Source organism: Podarcis cretensis, assembly GCF_951804945.1.
Source record: "Podarcis cretensis genome assembly, chromosome: 8".
NCBI lineage: Eukaryota > Metazoa > Chordata > Lepidosauria > Squamata > Lacertidae > Podarcis > Podarcis cretensis.
The window spans coordinates 37,774,762-37,792,911 of record NC_137177.1 but is presented as its reverse complement, the minus strand read 5'-3'; the positions used below and the strand labels follow the sequence as shown (position 1 = coordinate 37,792,911).

The 18,150-nt window shown below is 42.3% G+C and overlaps 1 protein-coding gene across 2 annotated transcripts in view; it reads right to left on the bottom strand.

Moving 5' to 3' along the window:
* RSPRY1 (ring finger and SPRY domain containing 1) overlaps positions 1-18,150 on the bottom strand; it is a 38,186-nt gene that overhangs the window by 9,550 nt on the left and 10,486 nt on the right. For both annotated transcript variants that reach the window (XM_079988429.1, XM_079988428.1), the window contains 9 exons: positions 16,302-16,796; positions 10,001-10,053; positions 7,877-7,989; positions 6,696-6,822; positions 5,554-5,612; positions 4,249-4,315; positions 3,127-3,258; positions 1,037-1,152; positions 47-190 (listed from right to left, as the gene is read on the bottom strand). In XM_079988429.1, the coding sequence (XP_079844555.1) occupies positions 47-190; positions 1,037-1,152; positions 3,127-3,258; positions 4,249-4,315; positions 5,554-5,612; positions 6,696-6,822; positions 7,877-7,989; positions 10,001-10,053; positions 16,302-16,648 (1,158 nt within the window). In that variant the 5' untranslated portion in view covers positions 16,649-16,796. The remainder of the gene's footprint in view (positions 1-46; positions 191-1,036; positions 1,153-3,126; positions 3,259-4,248; positions 4,316-5,553; positions 5,613-6,695; positions 6,823-7,876; positions 7,990-10,000; positions 10,054-16,301; positions 16,797-18,150) is intronic.

Here is an 18,150-nt window from a genome sequence, read left to right as displayed (position 1 = left end):
GATCCAACTTAATGAGTAGGTTCCTATGGCAGAAAGTGGCACTTACATGATTGAGGAATTTGCTGTCTTTGGTAGCCCATCCTATCTGCATCACCCCAGAAGTAATGGCTGTGACTTCATAGTACCAAACTCCAGAATCCACACAGAAAGTACATCGAACACTTTCAAAAGACGACGCATCACATCGGGCCTAATGAACAAACCAAAAGAAAAATAAATAAATGCTTGCCTTCCAAAGCTACCTGGCCCTAGCAGGAGGAATTTAAATCCTTGTAAGTTCTCAGCTCCATTTTAAGGCAGCAGGCTCATATTTCAGAAGAAACCGATTCTACATTTAATACTGAATAGGTAACTCACCTGCAGGGGTGAAGATGTGAGACTAAGTGCCCTGCAGGTGTGGTCTGAAAAAGCCTTGCTTTTGTTTTGTTGTTTTGTTCTGCAAACACAGAGAGCTGAAAATTTATGTCTGGAGTCTGCAACAAAGTCAGGTGGAGCCTTGAGTGTGCTATGCACATGACTCTCTGGGAATCCAATGCTGCCTTGCAGGAGGGGCTCCTGCTTTCCCTCCCTTATGCTTTGTTTGCATATTTGCAAATAATGCAAACCAGTAATTATTTCTCAAATTGATAGCAAGTGATACAGGGTTGTGATATGTATATTCCAGATCCTGAATGCAGGCTTTGTAGTCCATTTTAATAAGTTCACCAGGATCACCAATAGCTACATTCTGAAACAGGATTTGTAAGTCTTACTGTATCCCCTTTGATCTCACAACCTTATTAATCATTGATTAAAACGTCTTGCTAAACTTCCTCTCTTTCTGCTATTTCAGCTAGGTTTATTAAAAAAAACCCCACATATAAAAATGGCTTGGTTTGACTTACGGCCTATATTATTATCTCAAAGAGAGTGAAGCCTCTAGTGTCCTCTCTTCCAAAGGGAAATGAAACCCAAATAGTGCTATTCTGAAACTTCTTACTGTTTGGGGAAGTGTAGAAGACATAAAAATATGATGGAATTAAGCACCAAAACTTACCTCCAACCCACGTGGTGAAATCTTAAGGTATTCACTGACATCATTACTATTCAGCATGGCATTTATGTTGGTCAAGTCAACTTTCTCGTATGTAAACTGCCTGCCTTCTTTCAAAACTGCAAAATTACATATTTAGAAGTTGTAACTGTAGTAGAAGTCCCAATATTGCAAAACATGGACCTGGCAATCAAATGTATCTGCTCACCTGATGCGACTCTTACTGCAGAGTGTTAGTTACCCAATTTGATCAAATGGTCTGGAATTTGACCGAGAAGGAAGCCCCCAATCAGGGAACACATTAGATACGTTACCAGTTAGAATAAAGTTAAATTTATACAAATAATAAATTAAATTGTCACTATATTTCATTCATTAAATGGAATTTTTGCTACACTTGTCAAAGATGGGATATTGAAATTCTCAGAACACTGAGGAGGGGTGATGGGCAGGAAATGGGAACTTCTTCATTAAAGGGACTATCCGACAGACCACCCTCTAGTACAGGCATGTGAAAGATTGGGTGCAAGGCCCAAATAAGGCTGGATCCAATTTGGCCTGAAAGGCAGTTTTCCTCGAACCATGCCCACCCTTTTCACATCTGATGTCGCTTATGATGTCAGCTGGGGAGCAGGTTGATATGCAGCTGCAAATGAACAATTGGGAGCCTCAAAGGGTGCTCCTGACTCTTCCCTGACAAGCGAGCCTTGCTATCTGCGCTGATCAATGGTGACAGCAAGCACTGGTGAAATTCCACATTGGGAACACTGTACTGTAGCCAATCCCTGCGCAAACTGGGGCTTGCTGCAAACACCAGTGAGCTGCTCAACACTTATAGCAAGCCCTGCTTACACACTACTTCAAAGAGCCTTTTTGCAAAGGCTCTGAAACAGCTCCTGCATTTTCCAAGCCTCTTCCTATTCCCCTTTTAAGCCCCTGCAATTGGGGGCTTAGAGAAAGAGACTTGTAAAAGGCCCTGCCCACCTGTCAAATTTGGCCTGCAAGTCAGATCCTGATTAGGGTCTGGCCTATGGAGTCAAAAATGATTTCCCACCCCTGATTTAGACCTTTAAAAGGTTATAACCAGGCCTTTAGATTGAACGCAGGAACTTACTGAAAGTCAGTGTAGCTCTTTCATGAGCACAAGTATTCAAATGTTACCTGTGACTTACTCCCACTAACAAGTGGGCTGCTGCATCAAGGCCAAATGAGTCCAAATTTTAAGGACTTTCCCCCCTTAAAGACATTCCTATTTTTAGACTTTGAACAGCAACCAAGCTTTTGCCAGAGACTAGATTCTAGACTCAAGGGAAGTTGCAACCCAAAGAGAACACAATGGTGGCAGAAGCAGAAGCCTATAATCACCATGGATTTCTTTCATATATTACCCACAGCAATGTGGTTACTGCTGTCTTGTGGATGCTTCCAGATCACTCCTGGTGGCCTCTGCAACTTCCACCCATGAGCTTAAGGTGAGCTGCATAACAGCACATTCAGGTCAACTTGTGAAGTGGGCCACAGTCTCCCACTACTTTTCTATAGGGATGGCTAAATTAAACTGATTTAAAAAGTGTCTGGGCACAAGGTTTTCACCAGTGCACTTCCTGCTGGAAGGAGGACAATGCAAGGCAGATGTTTGCTTGGAGCCATAAACTCTCCACAGCAAGTCACGACTAGTTACACCCATAATAATTGTACACCTCACTTAGCTCCCTCTGTGAAAATTGCTCTGACAGACTTGTCTGACCTCAAGGCTAAAATGTACAAAACTGCTACACTGTGAAGTGCAGGCAGAATCAGTTCTCTGAGTGTTCAAAGGTCCCCTAAAGGGTTAGGCAGCTACCCCAAGACATTTCCCAAATTTCCTCCACGTTTGAGTTATCCTGCCTCTGGGTTAAGTGACCCGAATTCAGTAGCAGTACATGCACATAACACTGCTGGTTTTATCAAGGAAGTTTTCACTTTCGGATTCTGAAAGCTACATTACACCATAGCAGTCAAAGTTTGCTTAAATACCAAATAAAACATTGCATTTTTTAATGCAGAGCATGTCACCAGCAACACCCCCATCTCACAGATAAATTCTTACTTACATAGATTGTCTAAACTCCACTGGGCACAGAATCCAACTTGGCGTTTTAAGTAGTCTGAATTATCTGTCCATTTCTCTAACAAGACTAGCTGGTCACTGATGCACGTTTCAGAAACTGTCATTTTATTTTCACCTAAAATGGTAACACAAAGTGATGATTGTCAAAAAACCTTCACCGGAAACAAAGCTTGTTCATGCTTAAACATATCATTTTCTAAGCATCCAAAAGCAGTATTAGTTTCTCTTCTCTCTTTCTCAAAGAAGAACTTACGTCACTGGCCATGTGATGATTAGCTAAGCAAAGCACCTTTCCAAGCATCCAAGAGGGCCTTTGCAGACACCATTTCTTCTTCTCTGCCCTCCTGACACCACACCCTTACTATCTGGCAGGGGTGGGTAACTTTTTCAGCCCAAGAAGGCAACATCCTACACACTCACACCCCTCTCCATTCTCCACCCAGGCTTTATCAGAATTCAAAGATGCATCCCAGGCAAGCAAAAGCACTCAAGGAGGGTGGAAAGCAGGGCTGGAGAAAAGGGGTGTGGTCTGGGGAGAGGCCCGAGGGCTACATAGAGAGGCTTGGAGAACTGTATTTGGCCACCAGGCCCGAGGCTCCCCACCCCTACTTTATAGCACTAAAGGGCTCTGTTTGAAGGCTAAACATTTTTGATCTCCCTCTGCCCTTTGGTTGGGCACCACTTGGGCCTGTTCATCCATTAAAAACAAGGCAACTCTTGTCAGGATATTGGGACTGTAGGCAGCACCATGCACAGATATGCAAAACCACAGGCACAACTAAACAGTCCTGCCACACCACACAGTCATTTGGTGTTCTCTTTAGAGGAAGCTGCAACAGACATGATGCTCAGCTGCTTCCAGGCAACTAAGAATACCCTCCAATTCTCAGGTGGAGCCTGAGAGCAGAGGAGGGAGAACAGCTGTCAGGCTCTGAAGGTTCACAATAAAGAACTCCATAGCACTTGGAGCAAGCCTAAGCCATCTTGTCAGTGCCACATGCATGCTTATGAACAAAGTGTGTGTATGGGGGGGGGGGAGTCCAACACAGAGACTACTAGGAACCATCTTGTGTTTTCCCCATAGATTTTGAGCTAACTCACTTACTTGTTTGTGCAAACTTTTCCAGGGCTATTAGTGCAAAAAGCATTACGGTTGGGTGGGACTGGAACTCCTAAGATAAACAAGAGAATTAAAGGATACAGTATTCCCTCTGAAAACAACAAACTTTAGCCGATTTGTCAAATACAGGGGAAAACATTGCACTTTCAAGACAAAAGCATTCATGTCTTGTCATAAGAGGAACGGTCTAATTACAGGGCTTTTTTTAGAGACCCAAGCACCAAGACAAAGTCCTACGCAGAAGGAAGAAGGAAGCTGTTCTGGATTACGGAAATATCCATGGCTCAGCTCAGAGGATCGGAAAACAAGCCACTGACTCCCACAAACTGCCTCCTTCAATTTCAGGCTTCCTCTAACTGTAGTTTGCTGTAATGTTCAAATCTGGCAACTGTGGCTTGGAGGCTACTGCTGATCATGGACTGCTTGATTCAGGAATCTGAACAAACTATAACTAGAGGCCAAAGCACAGCAAGAAATGAGTGTGAGAGACTTGAGGAGAGTGGAGCTGATGATGTATTGCTGATCTTCCAAACCATGGCTTGGAGGACTGTGGCATCTGAAACCGGGCCACATAGGGGATGAAATTTCTAAGCAATTTCTTCTCACCTATTAAGTCTGGCAGGGGAGGCCGTGTTCTACCTCCTATCATTTCTGTCAACACATTATAAAAAGCTTTCTTTTAACCTTTCAAAGCTTTCCAGACAAATCTGAGGCCTCTAAATTCTATTCTTTCATTAATTAATTAATTTCCATTGTACTAAAGAACAATGTAATTATTTTACAATGTTGGTTTTAGTTTAAGACTTTTTATACATTGCTTTTTTTCTTGAAAAACAGAAATAAGTTGCCTGTAAGTTTATAAATGCTCCTAGAGGGGCAAATCCACACCACCACCTACAGATGGTGGGATGGGAACATTACTCTTCACTGCTTGCCCAGAGGAAAAAATGTGCAGGTGAGCACATGACTCTTCGCCACATGAACAACTTCTGAAGCTGACTTGTGCCTTCTGATATGGGGGGCTTCTGCATTCAAGGCATGTGCTCTACCTCTCAGCAATGCCCCCTCCCCATTTCTATGCATCCCCTCAACACACACTCACTACTGAAAAAGGAGGATGGTGGCAGCAGCAGCAGCAATGATGAAGGCTTGACCCCATGTTGGGAGCTGTTTCCTCCCAAAACTTAACAGGATGAAATGCAAGGCCCTGATCCCTCTGATGTTCACACACACAAGACATAGCATTTAAAGAGGAACAACATTAGAGGAGGATTAAATTGTGATACTCACCAAGCTCTGCAGCAAGTATTCCAAGATCCCTTGGCTGAGTAAACCTACACTTGCAGGGCCTGCAAGAACACTAAAAATGAAACACGTGCATCGAAGCTGCTGCATTACGTTTTTTAAAAGTCAATTCCAAAGAGCTTAATGTACAACTCTGCCCTCCCTGATATCTTGTGCTCTAAAGGCATAAGGCATTGTGCAAGAAAGAAAGAAATCAAGTATATTTAGTTTAGCTTTAAAAAAAAAATTAAGCAGGAAAAGCCAATGTTTTTTTAAATACAGTAATATTGCATCTTAAGCACATGTAACTTGTGCAATTTTAACCAAAGGTGGCAAAGCCTACTCAGTGTGCTGGCTCCAGAAGGCAAGGGATGATTGTACAGGGGCAGTTCCAAGGGTTTGGGTAAGCATACAATCATACTGTGCTTAAAAGGATCTCAGAAAGTTAGACTCCACAGATAAGTTCACAAGATGGCATGAGGGTAATATCCATCCCCTTGTTTTTAGTATTAACCTCCAGCAGTCAGCTGTATATTGGATGCAGGCAGGAGCCCACAAATTTTTGCTAGGTGTGACAGCCAAGTATTGTTCCTACTGGACACTTCCCAGACCCAGCTACACAAAGTATGTACACCCCTCTTGTATTTACTGCCCCTAATTAAGGGGCATTCAAATGGAGGAGCAGAAGGTGTATTGCAACCTACCTCCCACTGTAACCGATAACAGTAAGTGTGCATTATAGCAAAACAACACAGCCTGAAACTACTTTCAAAGAGGAACCCTTTGCTTTCTGGTGTTGCCAGCATTATTTTTTAAAAAAGATGTTGCCTACTGTAGAGGAATACATTGGAGACACCCTGCTGGGCATCATTGATGATTTGGAGACCACAGCTGTGGGTGCCTGGGTGCAGCTGAACAAAACATTTTAAAGACTCGTTGATTTTAATTAGGGAGTTAATGTTCTAAGCACTGCCCCAGGATATTGAGGGCGTACTCTTGATAATGATGGGAGTTACATGCAACATATTTACACCAGATCACCTGTGGCCTGAGCAGAGAGACTGGAGGGGAGAATCTAGAGCAAAACAAAGCAGGGTGCCTGTTAATAACCCCCACAGTTACATAAAAACATTAAAAATCCTTCTTACCTGCAAGTTTTTCTGCCAAACAGCCTAGTACTGCTGTTGTGTTCCGGTGTTTGGCAGGATGACAGGCATCCTGGCAAGCAACAGCTCCACTTAAACTTAATATTTCCGTTAACTTCTGCAATGCATCCTAAACAAAACAAGTTAAAATGCTACTGAATAGTAGAACACTGAGAGACACAGTCCCTTCTCTTTATATCAGCTCCAGACAGAACCAGAAGATACTCCAATTATCTCCACGGTACTTTGCAACCACTGGGGAACAAAACATACGCTCCCTATTTTTGCATATGCAAAACCTCTTGTTTAACAGCTTCTGTTAGAAAAACAGCAACTCGCATCCACAAAACTGCAAGGACTATCAAGACACTAAATTAGTAGTCACAGGTTTTTAAGAAGTTAGGAAATACTTCTTCCTTCTTAAAAAGTAATTCACTGTAAAACAATATATAGCTGCAATCCTAAAATCTCTCACTCTGGAGTTGTGCCACTGAAGCCTGTGGGATAAATCCAGCATAAGCTATTTAAGAACCTTGGCCAAAGCAAAGCACACCAGCCATTCTGCAAAGTGTTGTTTCCCTTCAACTCTTTCTTTAGTCATATGATGAGAGGAGACTCAATGAATCATATTTTTGGAAGGAGAGAAGGCCCAAGAGAAATCTTAAAAGTGCCTGGGTTTTGCAGTGTTTTTGGTCTCGTGGTACACTTATACAAAGTTGACTAAGCAATGCGCACTAGGGGGGAAAAGAATTCTTACTGACTTCTCTAGTCATGTGATAGATATCCTAATGCATTTCATAGTTCATACAGAAAGATTTATGGGCACGAAGTCTATATATTCAGTATCTTTACAAAATGGTGGAGCATACATGAATTCTGAAGGCATCAACAGCCTAATTCTCAGTTTGGACAAGCAATTAGCAGATTCAGATAACAGAGAGTTTATACAACTCTATGCATGTGTCTCTGTGTGTGCTCACCAGGACAAGCTTTCCGTCCAATGACTTTCAGTTGTGTTTTGAAACTTTTGTTCAGGAAATTGTTGATGTGAAAATGACACATTGTAATATTGTTTCTTAAGATGTGCATTGTTAAAAAGTTTGGTCAGAATCAGTTCGACAGTAGGGGATGCTACATGCTATTGTAATAAGGTTACCAAGTCTGCATGCATTTATTTTACTTACTTTCGTTGGCAATGGACACTCATCCAAAAGCAAAGTTATAACAGCTGGTCCCAAGGGATCTTCTAATGGAATAACTCTAATTAAGGACTGGACAACTTCCAGCCAGCCTTCATCTGTCAATCACAAAACAGAGGCAACTGTCTTAGACTGGTAACAATAGATGGAGACAATAATCATACACGAATCACAAGTATGATTTCAATAGCATTTTAACAATTCATCTGAACAACACATCACAGTTAACAAGCAGCTGCTAATCTAGACTGCAATAGCAGGACAAACTCAGCTCCTGGAGATAGAGCAAATATTCATAGCTCCAGGGATTAATGTTAGGACAAGTTCACACATGCATATTTCTTACTCAACTGCAATACCTAGTGATGACTCATAAGTACAATAAATAGTAATAGTAGTAGTAATATTATTAATAATAATACCACCACCAACACTGAGCATTAACACTTCTCAGTGAAGGCAAGTCACAAATTCAGCTGCATTTTGTAACATGATGCTTATGCACAATCAATGCCATGAGTTTCTACAGCATAGAAATAAGGTGAGATTTTGCTCCCTCTCTGAAGTTCCTTTACTATGTCCCACTAAGTTAATGGGAGCCACTAATGACTGAACCAGATCCATCTCTGCATAATCTCCATCCCTTGGTATGAACAGTGATTTGTAACAGAATGTAGGAACTGGCTTCTATAGGTAATGATTAGTGAATTAGGAAGGATTCCCTGAATACTACGAGGTCTAATACATTATCTCTTGGAAAGCCAGCTCCAGAGTTATTTTATAAGAGGCAAAAGATCAGAAACACACCACCCTTCCTTCTCAAACTATGGTTTAAGTTTAAGAAAGGCACACAGGAGATAAGAGTGCAACAAAGGTAACACACTGCCTTTCCCAAACCGGTTCCCAGCAGTCTCCTTCTCCAACAGCAGGACACAGAGAGGAATTTGTGAATAGGCTGTTATATTTCCTATCATTTATGTATAAAGAAGATAATCTATAACTTGCTAATGAAACAGGAAAATCTGAACTCTCACGTTTCTGTTCTTGAAGAACGTTTTAATTGATCAGTTAGTGACATTGTCTTACCCTGGCTCATTTTCTTCAAGTACCTCACCAAGGAAGAAGGGGAAAGTCAAAGTGACTGAGGCCTAAAGGCTGCATTGCAGAGCAAGGCATTGTCAGAGCCACAATTGGCATTACTCTCTAGATGCTTTTTTCGTTTTCCATATGTTAAGTACAGCACCAATTTAGAAGAATTACATGTAATAAAGTCCAAAGGACTTTGGACACTGAATTTAAAGGAGGGGAAATGTATTTCGAGTCCTTTTTAGCGATAAAGGGGTATAATTTTTTTATGAGGAAATAAAGGATGATAAACTGTTTGTGTCATGGAAATCCACTGCATCAGACGTGAAATTGATCTGCCTCTAGCTGTTCCAAAGAGCTACTCTCAAGTCTTCAGTTACATCTTTAGGAATTGTGCTCCTTAAAACCACAGCTGCATGAGCAGGTGTGGTATTTTAAGCAGCTCCAGAACCGAGGAATTCAGACATCTACAGTTGCTCCAGGCAAAAATGCTTAAAAGGTATAGTGGTCCGGAGCCAACTTCGCCCACCTAGTATGCTGAAAGGGGATGACAGGAACTTTAGCCCAAAATATCTGGAGGGCACTAGGTTGGTGAAGACTGGTCTAGAGATATCAACACACATTTGGGGACATTCTTCCCATATCCTGCAAGGTTCCTCAGTATTTAATTAACATTTTCCTTTTAATTTGGAAGCAAACTATTCCCCTAGTTACTCCAAGGCCTGTTTACTAGCTCAATGTAAAACCAAAATAAGCCTGTTAGCTTGAGCCTCGTGGCAGCTGGCAGGCTGATTTCGCAACAGCATACCTCATAAATTTAGCCAGATTAGACAGGTACACATATTAAGCTAATTACAAATTTACCAAGCTCATTGTCAAGTAGCAGTATTATTTAGGTAATCACTGTAAAATTGCCTCAACCCTTGGAAATAAACATGCAGTGCGACTCTTAAGCTTCTTTACAGAGCTAAACGGTTTCTTAGTAGATTGCAACTGGAATGCCACACTAGAGCAGGGAGGTACCTGTTTCAGCCATTTCATGCAAAGTCATCATTGAATAAGGAGGTTCCTGATCACTGGAAGAAAACACAAGACAAAAAGGTTACGTTAATCATTATCAAAGTTGGCACACTCATACCAGCTTACAATGAAGAGCAATGCAGAAGATCCATGACTGTTTAACAGCCAGCTAAGTTCCATGGTTCCTATCCAATGTTAATTTTATTCAGAGTAGAACCAATGAAATGACTAACAGGTCCATGAAATTCAATAAGTCTATTCTGAGTAGAATCTGGTTGGATATAGTCTCATATCTATAATGAAGAAGAATAACTATCATATTTGTTTACTGAATAGGTTTTTATGCCACCCTTCCTCTAAGGAACTCAGAGGGGCATACATGGCCACCTGTTTATCTTCTTAACAACCTTGTGAGGCAGGTTAGGCTGAGAGCCAGTGATTGTCGGACTTCCGGGTTAGCGCCTCCGGCAATGGCTGAGTTCCTCTGATCGGGAGGAACTTGCTCCGTGGAATTTAGGGTCTGGCCTCCACGGCGAAGGCGGAGACCCACTAAAAATCGCAGGTGGGAGAAGCCTGTGAACGTGGGATTCGGCTGGCACCTTTTGCGCCTCCCCTACTCGCGGGGAGACCCAGTTTCGGGTATCCGGAGCGATGTGGGGTGAGCGGCGCGGTGCTTCGAATTGACTGCTTCTTTCACGGAGTGAAGCCGCATTGCTGTTGCCGGAGAGCGCTGACTTTTTCCTGTGGACAATTTGATTCTAAACCACTACCCGTGAGTAGAACAGAAAATTGGATTTTTAAACGTCTTAATTTGGCACCGAAACGGGGAGGTTTCAAACAGGAAGTCCGCCTTCCCCTTTTGTAAATAGATTGAAGCAAAGAATTTGCAAGCTAAAGTCTTGGAAAGTCCTATGTAAAGGATTAAACTTCCAACGGCTAAAATCATTAAACCCCCCTTGGAGGCAGGAGAAGAGGGGGGAAATTTTGGATCGCGTAAGCCTGCAGGAGAGAGTGAAGAAAGTTAAATTACCACCGCTCTGAACCTGGAAACGGGCTGCTAGCAAGACCGACGTTTTGGGAAAATTCATTGACTGTGAATTAAACGTTTGTTGACAGCTAGTTAAATAAGAGAAATACATTGCTTTCATTGTCTCCTTCTGCGTTTAAAAAGGAGTAAAAGTAGCTGAAAATTGAAACTAATTTTACTGCTTGAACTGTGCTTAAAAGGATACAAACAGAAATTGTTTCCCTCTAGAGGGAGCCTTTGAAATTGTTACAAGAGTTGGGCTGGTGGAATCTCCAGCTGCAAGAGAAAACCGTGAGATTGACCTTGGATTGCTTGAGAATGTCGACAGAAGAAGCCTTAGTGATTGCACTATGCAAGATAAGTGAGTCATTGGAACAGCTCCATAAAAAGATGGACGTGATGAATATTAAAATTGATATTTTGGGACAAAAAGCGACTAATTTGGGACAAAAAGTGAACATCTACACAGAAACTATTCAGGAACCAATACAGGAATCTACTTTGACATGCCAAATGGTGGAGAAAGCGAGGGAGAAAGTTGTGGTTGTTGAACCTAAAGTAATACAAGTGGAGAGGGAGAGAGCCCCAGCCTTACAGAGGCAACTTGATGATTACAAGTTCTTGCCCTCTATGACTGAATTCAGAGAAAGTCAGATTGGAACCCTGCTTGGACTGGAGAAGGAAAGTTGGATAGATCACCTCATGCAGGGATTTACTGACCTTTGGGATCTGGACCTGGTTCAGGAGGAAATTGGAGTTGTGGGGACCTGCAGATTTGGAGGGACTTTGAAACACGTCCTGAAATATCTTTTGGATTTTAGTTTTAACCACAGAGATGTGGATGACATGTCGAGAAGGAATAAAAACATTGTTAGGTTGGAGCTCCCTCGAGACCTACTCTTCAGCATTAAAGAAAGGAAATTAAGAACAAGATCAGCAGAAGACAAAGTAAAGTGTATGTATAAATGCGAAGAAGACTTGCAGAAGGGACCTGGAAAAGAGTTAAGAGCCTCGGACAGAAGAGCACCAGGTTGATGGACTATATGGAATTGACGGAAATGACTGTCAGAATCCGAGACCAGGGAAGATTGGAAAAAGTTTAAAGTCTATTTATAGAAATATGGTAAAATTAATGAGTGTTAGAAAAATGTTGGAATGAAATTATATGGCTTTAGCAGAAATGTTATAAGGAGTTAAGCATAAATAAGTATTATAGTATTAATGGAAAATAAGGTTAAAATAAGTTAAGATATTTATATGACAGAAAATAGTGAAAGATGGAAAGGATTTGTTGAAACAATTAATAGAAGTGGAATACAAAAAGGGAGGTGAGAGGAAGTCGATGAAATAAGGGAATGAAAGATAAGGCATTGAAATGGTATGATGTATGTTTTTAAATTGTTTTTGTTCTGTTTTGTTTAGTTTAATGCGTTAATGTTGTGTGGTGTATTGTTTATTGTTTATATATTGTATTGTACTGTTTTTTCTTTCTTTTGTTTTTTCTTCTTTTTTTTCTCTCCTTTTTCTTCTTGTTTGTAAGGTTTAAAAGTAATAAATATTATTTTTTTAAAAAAGAGAGCCAGTGATTGTCATGGTAACCCTGAGCCAAACCGTGGCTGATAAGGACTTTGAACCTTCTCTCTTCACTACTTCCCCATACTGGTGTAGCAGAAATGTTTCCTAGGCCACAGTCACATCATCAAGTACAGAACCATGGGAATGAAATCCAGGGATCTACACGTACAGATGTGCCTGAAGGATATTTATCAGCCCTACAACAAACTGGAAGTAGAATTTTATCCAATGTGGGGAACACAATGGCTTTGTGGTGGTGCAGTCATCTAGAGTGAACATGAAAACAAAGACCCTGACTTGGCATACAAAAACTCTTATTGCACACAACAGGGATTCTCTAGACAATTGCCATAATCAGCACCATACCCCAGGATTCAATGGCCAGATACCTTCATTTGTATCATTAATTTAAGAGACTGTTGGAAGCCTTCCAGCAAAAGGCACTCCTTTGCCTATTAGAAGAAACAAGAAAGCTGATATGGAGGTTTGCCATTAAAACTAGAACCTGGCAGGCCAAACATCTACTGGAACGAACAACATTCTTGGTCATGTGGTGGAAAATATAGAGGCCAAATGGACCTCCCAAGATGGGGAATTCCGTTATCCATAGAAAAAGCCACATCCCAGCCAGCTGCATCTCAGCCACCCTTGGAAGAAGAAAAACAACCTCCCCAGCAAATATAATGGAGCAGGCAGGTTTCTAAGGAAAGTGACTGAGCCCAAACAATTTAGGGATTTAAAGGTAATCATCAGCACACTGATTTCTGCCTGGAAATAAACTGGCAACCAGTGCAATCAGCTGTTGTGAAAATTTGATGAGCATCCGCTCACACTCTCACTGCCTCAGAGGATACTGCAATAATCCAAATTCTTAGGATAATGAGACAGTGTCAACACATTAATGTAGAATCTTTTCATTATTGCCACAGTTCCTAAAAGTATACCAAGTGCTTTTATGAAAGTATAAAAACACAGAGGTCCACACCCAAGGTCTAAAATATAAAAGGCAAGACCATTAAAGGTACAAGAGGGAAGAGGGGCAGAGTCCTCCATTCAGAACAGAAGACAGAGCACCTCTGGCTCAAGGCCAGCTGCTACACACCAAGTGTTAACGGAACACAACATGAAAGGGAATGGAAGTTGTGGAGTGCTGAATGACAGAGGGCATGGAAGGAAGCAACAGAACGCTTGCGATCCAATCTTGGGGGGTTGGGCTGGGGAGGAGAATCACAAAACTATTTTCCACTTATAATGTGACCATTTGTGCTTGGCAATATGTTCTATCACAGGACTGAATTCCCACTGGCTAAGAATTCTACTGAGTGCTTTCCCTAGTAACTTGTTAGTAGACATGTCCCTTCCAGTGCCCAGGTGAGGGAGTAGAAACAGAGTTTGGGACTTAAGCCTAGAGAGACCTGGGTTCAAAACCCTGCCCAGCCATTGAGCACACTGGGTAGCCTTGGGCCAGTTGATAACCCCTGGATGCTACTTTGAGCCCCTTAAAGGAAAAATAGGATCCAAGCAGGATGAATTTTTACTATTGCTAGAAAATCCCCCAAAACAACCTACTCTTTTTGTAGAAAACTGTCTGTTAGTTTATTCAGGTCAGCACACCCCCTCCCCCAAGTTAAAGCAATACAATGTTTATAGCCAATAATGCTTGAACAAGATAGTCCTGAAAGCAACTGAACCCATCCCACTGCCCCACACTGTTGTATTCTGCGCAAGTGGGAGAGTCATTCATTTTGTTCTCAGCACAAGGCGGGTGAAAACAGACGTCATTAACTTGAAAGAAGTGGCATAGGAGAAGCATTGTACTGCTGAGGTTCAATCCAAGTAAACTATAATGCTTGAGAAGAGAGGTAGAAATGCATTCCATTGTGCCCAGAAGCTTCTGTTTATTACATTTATACCCAGTCTTTCCCTCCACCACAAAACGCAAGGCTGTTCACAAAGGATTCCCAGGCAGTCTTGAAGTCAAACCCTAATCAGACCCAGACCCTCTTTGCTTCAACAAGGTGGGGGCATCACGTGCCTTCAGACTGTGGCCTAGGACAAACAGAAGCTCCAGTCTGTGCCAGAAAGGGCCTCAGACACTTGGAGCTGGCAGGTAGCAAAGAATGAAGTGATTATTTAAGGAGTTATGAAAGAGCATTTTTGACAGCAGCTCAGATAATAAAGCAGGAAGGAAACTGTCAACACCCTTGTTGATGTTTAAGATACTACAAAGATAACTCAAACTGACAACGAATAATGACAATTTTAATCAGGAAAGGAAGCATTAAGGACAATTTTGTTGGTGCTGTTGCTATGATATGTAGCAGTAGCTCCTCTGCCATTGGAAGGGTGTGATCATGTCTCTCTCCCTCCTCACATAAACTTTGCTTGCCTGGGATATTCCTTCCTTTGCCTGTCTGTAGCCCCCGGTCCCCAACCACTCCCAATGTGCTCATGGTTCAACAGGGTTATTCAGATCCAATTCAAACATCACAAGCTGTGCCACCAGAGAACGCACCCAGGCATTACTTCTTTGAAAGTGGCTTTATTGCTTTACCCTACTCAGAATCTTTCCACTTATCATTAACCATTATGTAAACATTTGTAAGAATTGGCACAACACATATATCACCGGAGCAGCCCTGCTGGACCAGACCAAGCCCAGATTCCTGTTTCCCAAAGTGCTCAGCCAGATGCTTATGGAAAGTCCACAAGCAGGATAAGGCAATCAGTCATTTCTGGCTATTATTCCAAGCAATGGGCTTTATTTGATTCTGAAAGTATCATCATGACTGGTAGCCCCTGGGAGCCTTATTATCTATTATTAATATTATTATTATTAACAATAATTAAATTTCTATACTGCTCTTCATGTCTATTCCTCCTTTAACTCCTTTCAATCTGGAGTTTTAGAAGGGGCAGACCAACAGACCACTCCAATACATGCTTCTGCAGAAGCAAGTCAACTCAAAGACAGGGGACAAGCACAAGTTGCTGCCCCCCACCTATCCACGAAGACATCTTCAACTGCTGAGTTAGGAAAGGGGTCAGAGGAAAGCTTCCCTAAATAACTGCCTCCTTAGCATGTGCCGCCCAATCTTACAATGCACTGCAAACACACAAAGGGAATTTGGTTTGAGGAAGTCAAACTGGCTAACAAATCCCAACAGCACTTACTAGCACTATCAGAGTGTCCCCTTCTGTCCCAAAGGAAACCTTTCTTCTGCCATCAAAGGTGGCAGAACTACCTCTGGCCTCCAAAGACCTTAGGCAGCATCTTGTATATTGCTTTTGTGTCTGTTGAAACTGTAGAAGTCTCAACATGACACAAAGACAGTTTGCCATTTGGCTCTCCTCCCACGACTGGTGTAGGCATTACAGTGGCTGCCACTCAACGGAATCAGGCAGTGTAAGGTTACAGGGCCGAGTAGGATTTCACTGAAACAAACTTTGGACGTCAAAATGAACTGCTGGAGGGGTATTCAAAAAGCGTAAGTGTTGCGAGGAGAAGCCAAGATGAATCTACTATCTTATTCATGGATTGTTCCTGAAACATCTGTAGACATTTCCAATTCCAACATAAAGTTGTCCACTTTTATGCCACTGGAGGGGGACATTAGAGCAGTCTCCTCAGATTGCAGCACAGCAATTTACAAGAGAAGAAAGGTACATCCATGGCAATATTTCTCTTCAGGAAGTACTTACTTGTCTACCAACGTCCGAATTACTGCTAGCGTGTCAAGTACTAATCCATCCACATTATGTTTTTTCCTTCTTGGTTCATGTGGCCCCCGTCCCCGCCGGGGGGGCCTCACTGGGTCCCTCGGGTGGCTCCTGGAGTCCGATACAGGCACTCTGCTGTTCTCTGTCTGGCGACTTCTGGATTCTGCATTGTCTTCTACCCCACTGTCTTCCCGACAAACACAGGAGTTGCCCATGCTGCTAGCCCCCAAGGTTTGCAGCAAACAGGGAATGTGCTGTTCAAGGGTCAGCCGTAAACCTTGGAGAAGGCTCCTGCTCGCATAGAACACAACCAAAGCAACGACAATCATCTAGACAGTTTTAAAAGCAATGTTTTTGGGATCCTGAATTGCAGCTTTTGCATCATATGAGTCTGTAACAACTGGAATGGGCAGGGAATGGCTGGGTAAGTGTCTGACATCATCACTGAAGATACACATTGGTCATCCAAAAGGAGGCCTGGAGGGTAAGAAAAAATACAAGCCCATCAACTTGGATTGAAATTGTAAAATAATGTGACTAGCAAACAAGTTCCTTTGCAAGCAGGCAAACAATCCTAATTTCCCCTTTGGCATACCTTTGTGCCCTGCACCAGAAAGGGAACCTGTACCCTCCAGATGCTGGTGGACTCCCATCAGTCCCAGCCCAGTTCCCCAACCCTGCCTTAAACCCAACAGCTGATGCTACAAAGAGGAAAAACTTGCTTCTTATCCTCAAATCTGCTAAGGCGCCCAGTCCTGCAATTCTGTCCCGTTCAGATACCCAGGGCTACAAAAATGCTAATCAACCGCAATTCCCTCCAATTTATCCCCACCCTGAAGCATTCTAACATGCTGTTCTCAAAGTAAACTGAAGCGGGAGAGGGAAATGCACGTATACACAGTTCCTGGGGGAGGCTCAAACTGCATCCAGATCCCCGCCATCCTAAAACAAATGATCAATGTGAGGTTTCTTGAGGCAGCCAGTAGTAAAGTCCTTCCCACTCCTTTGTGTGAGTCCAAAACCAGCAGCAAGGGAGTTGGGTCACTGGGAAATGCAGGTAGAGTGTGCAGCCAGTATAGAGCTTGAAAAATATTTCTGTTTCTCCAGGAGCCAGCCTCAAGTTGAAAAAAAAGATCAGTTTACTAAGTGGTGGGCATTTAAAATAAAAATAAAAATCAAGGAGCCAGACACCTATGGATTTCAGCCTAGCCCTCCATATACCATGATGCCTCTTCTACTATGCTTTATTTGAAAATAAGTGTATTCTGATATTCCAGCCAGCTTACCAAGAATAAAAATGTTATCTGACTATCAAAAAGCAGGGTAAAGAACCCCACACAATTCAAGTTGCCCAGTCAATTTCCATTAGCATTATGCCCCAAAACAAATGGCAACTTGTCAACTGGTGGAGGAAATGGCACATAAAGGTCTATGAAGAATTATCTTGCTCTGAAGAGAGTGGAAACGAAACCCACAGCCTAGTAAGCTGCCCAGGTCCAGCTGCCAGTGGTGGCCCCTTCCTCCTCTAGCTGTCACCCAGGAAATCTTTGCAGAACCACCCACTCTGCAGCAGAGCAGAAAAGAAGTTACCATCACAGCTTCTTCTAAACAAACAGTTGCCTTTTGCATTGGTTGTTGTTGTTGTTTTTAAAAAATCAGTTCTTATTATTGTAATAATGTTTATATAAACTGCTTTGTGATGTCTGTCTGAAAACCAGCATAGAAATACCTTAAATAAGACCAGGCCAGTGGAGGGAGGAGAGTGATGGGGATGGTGGAGGGCTCAGAACTTGCCTCCCAAAAGCAAGCCAGATGCTGGCACTGGCACTAA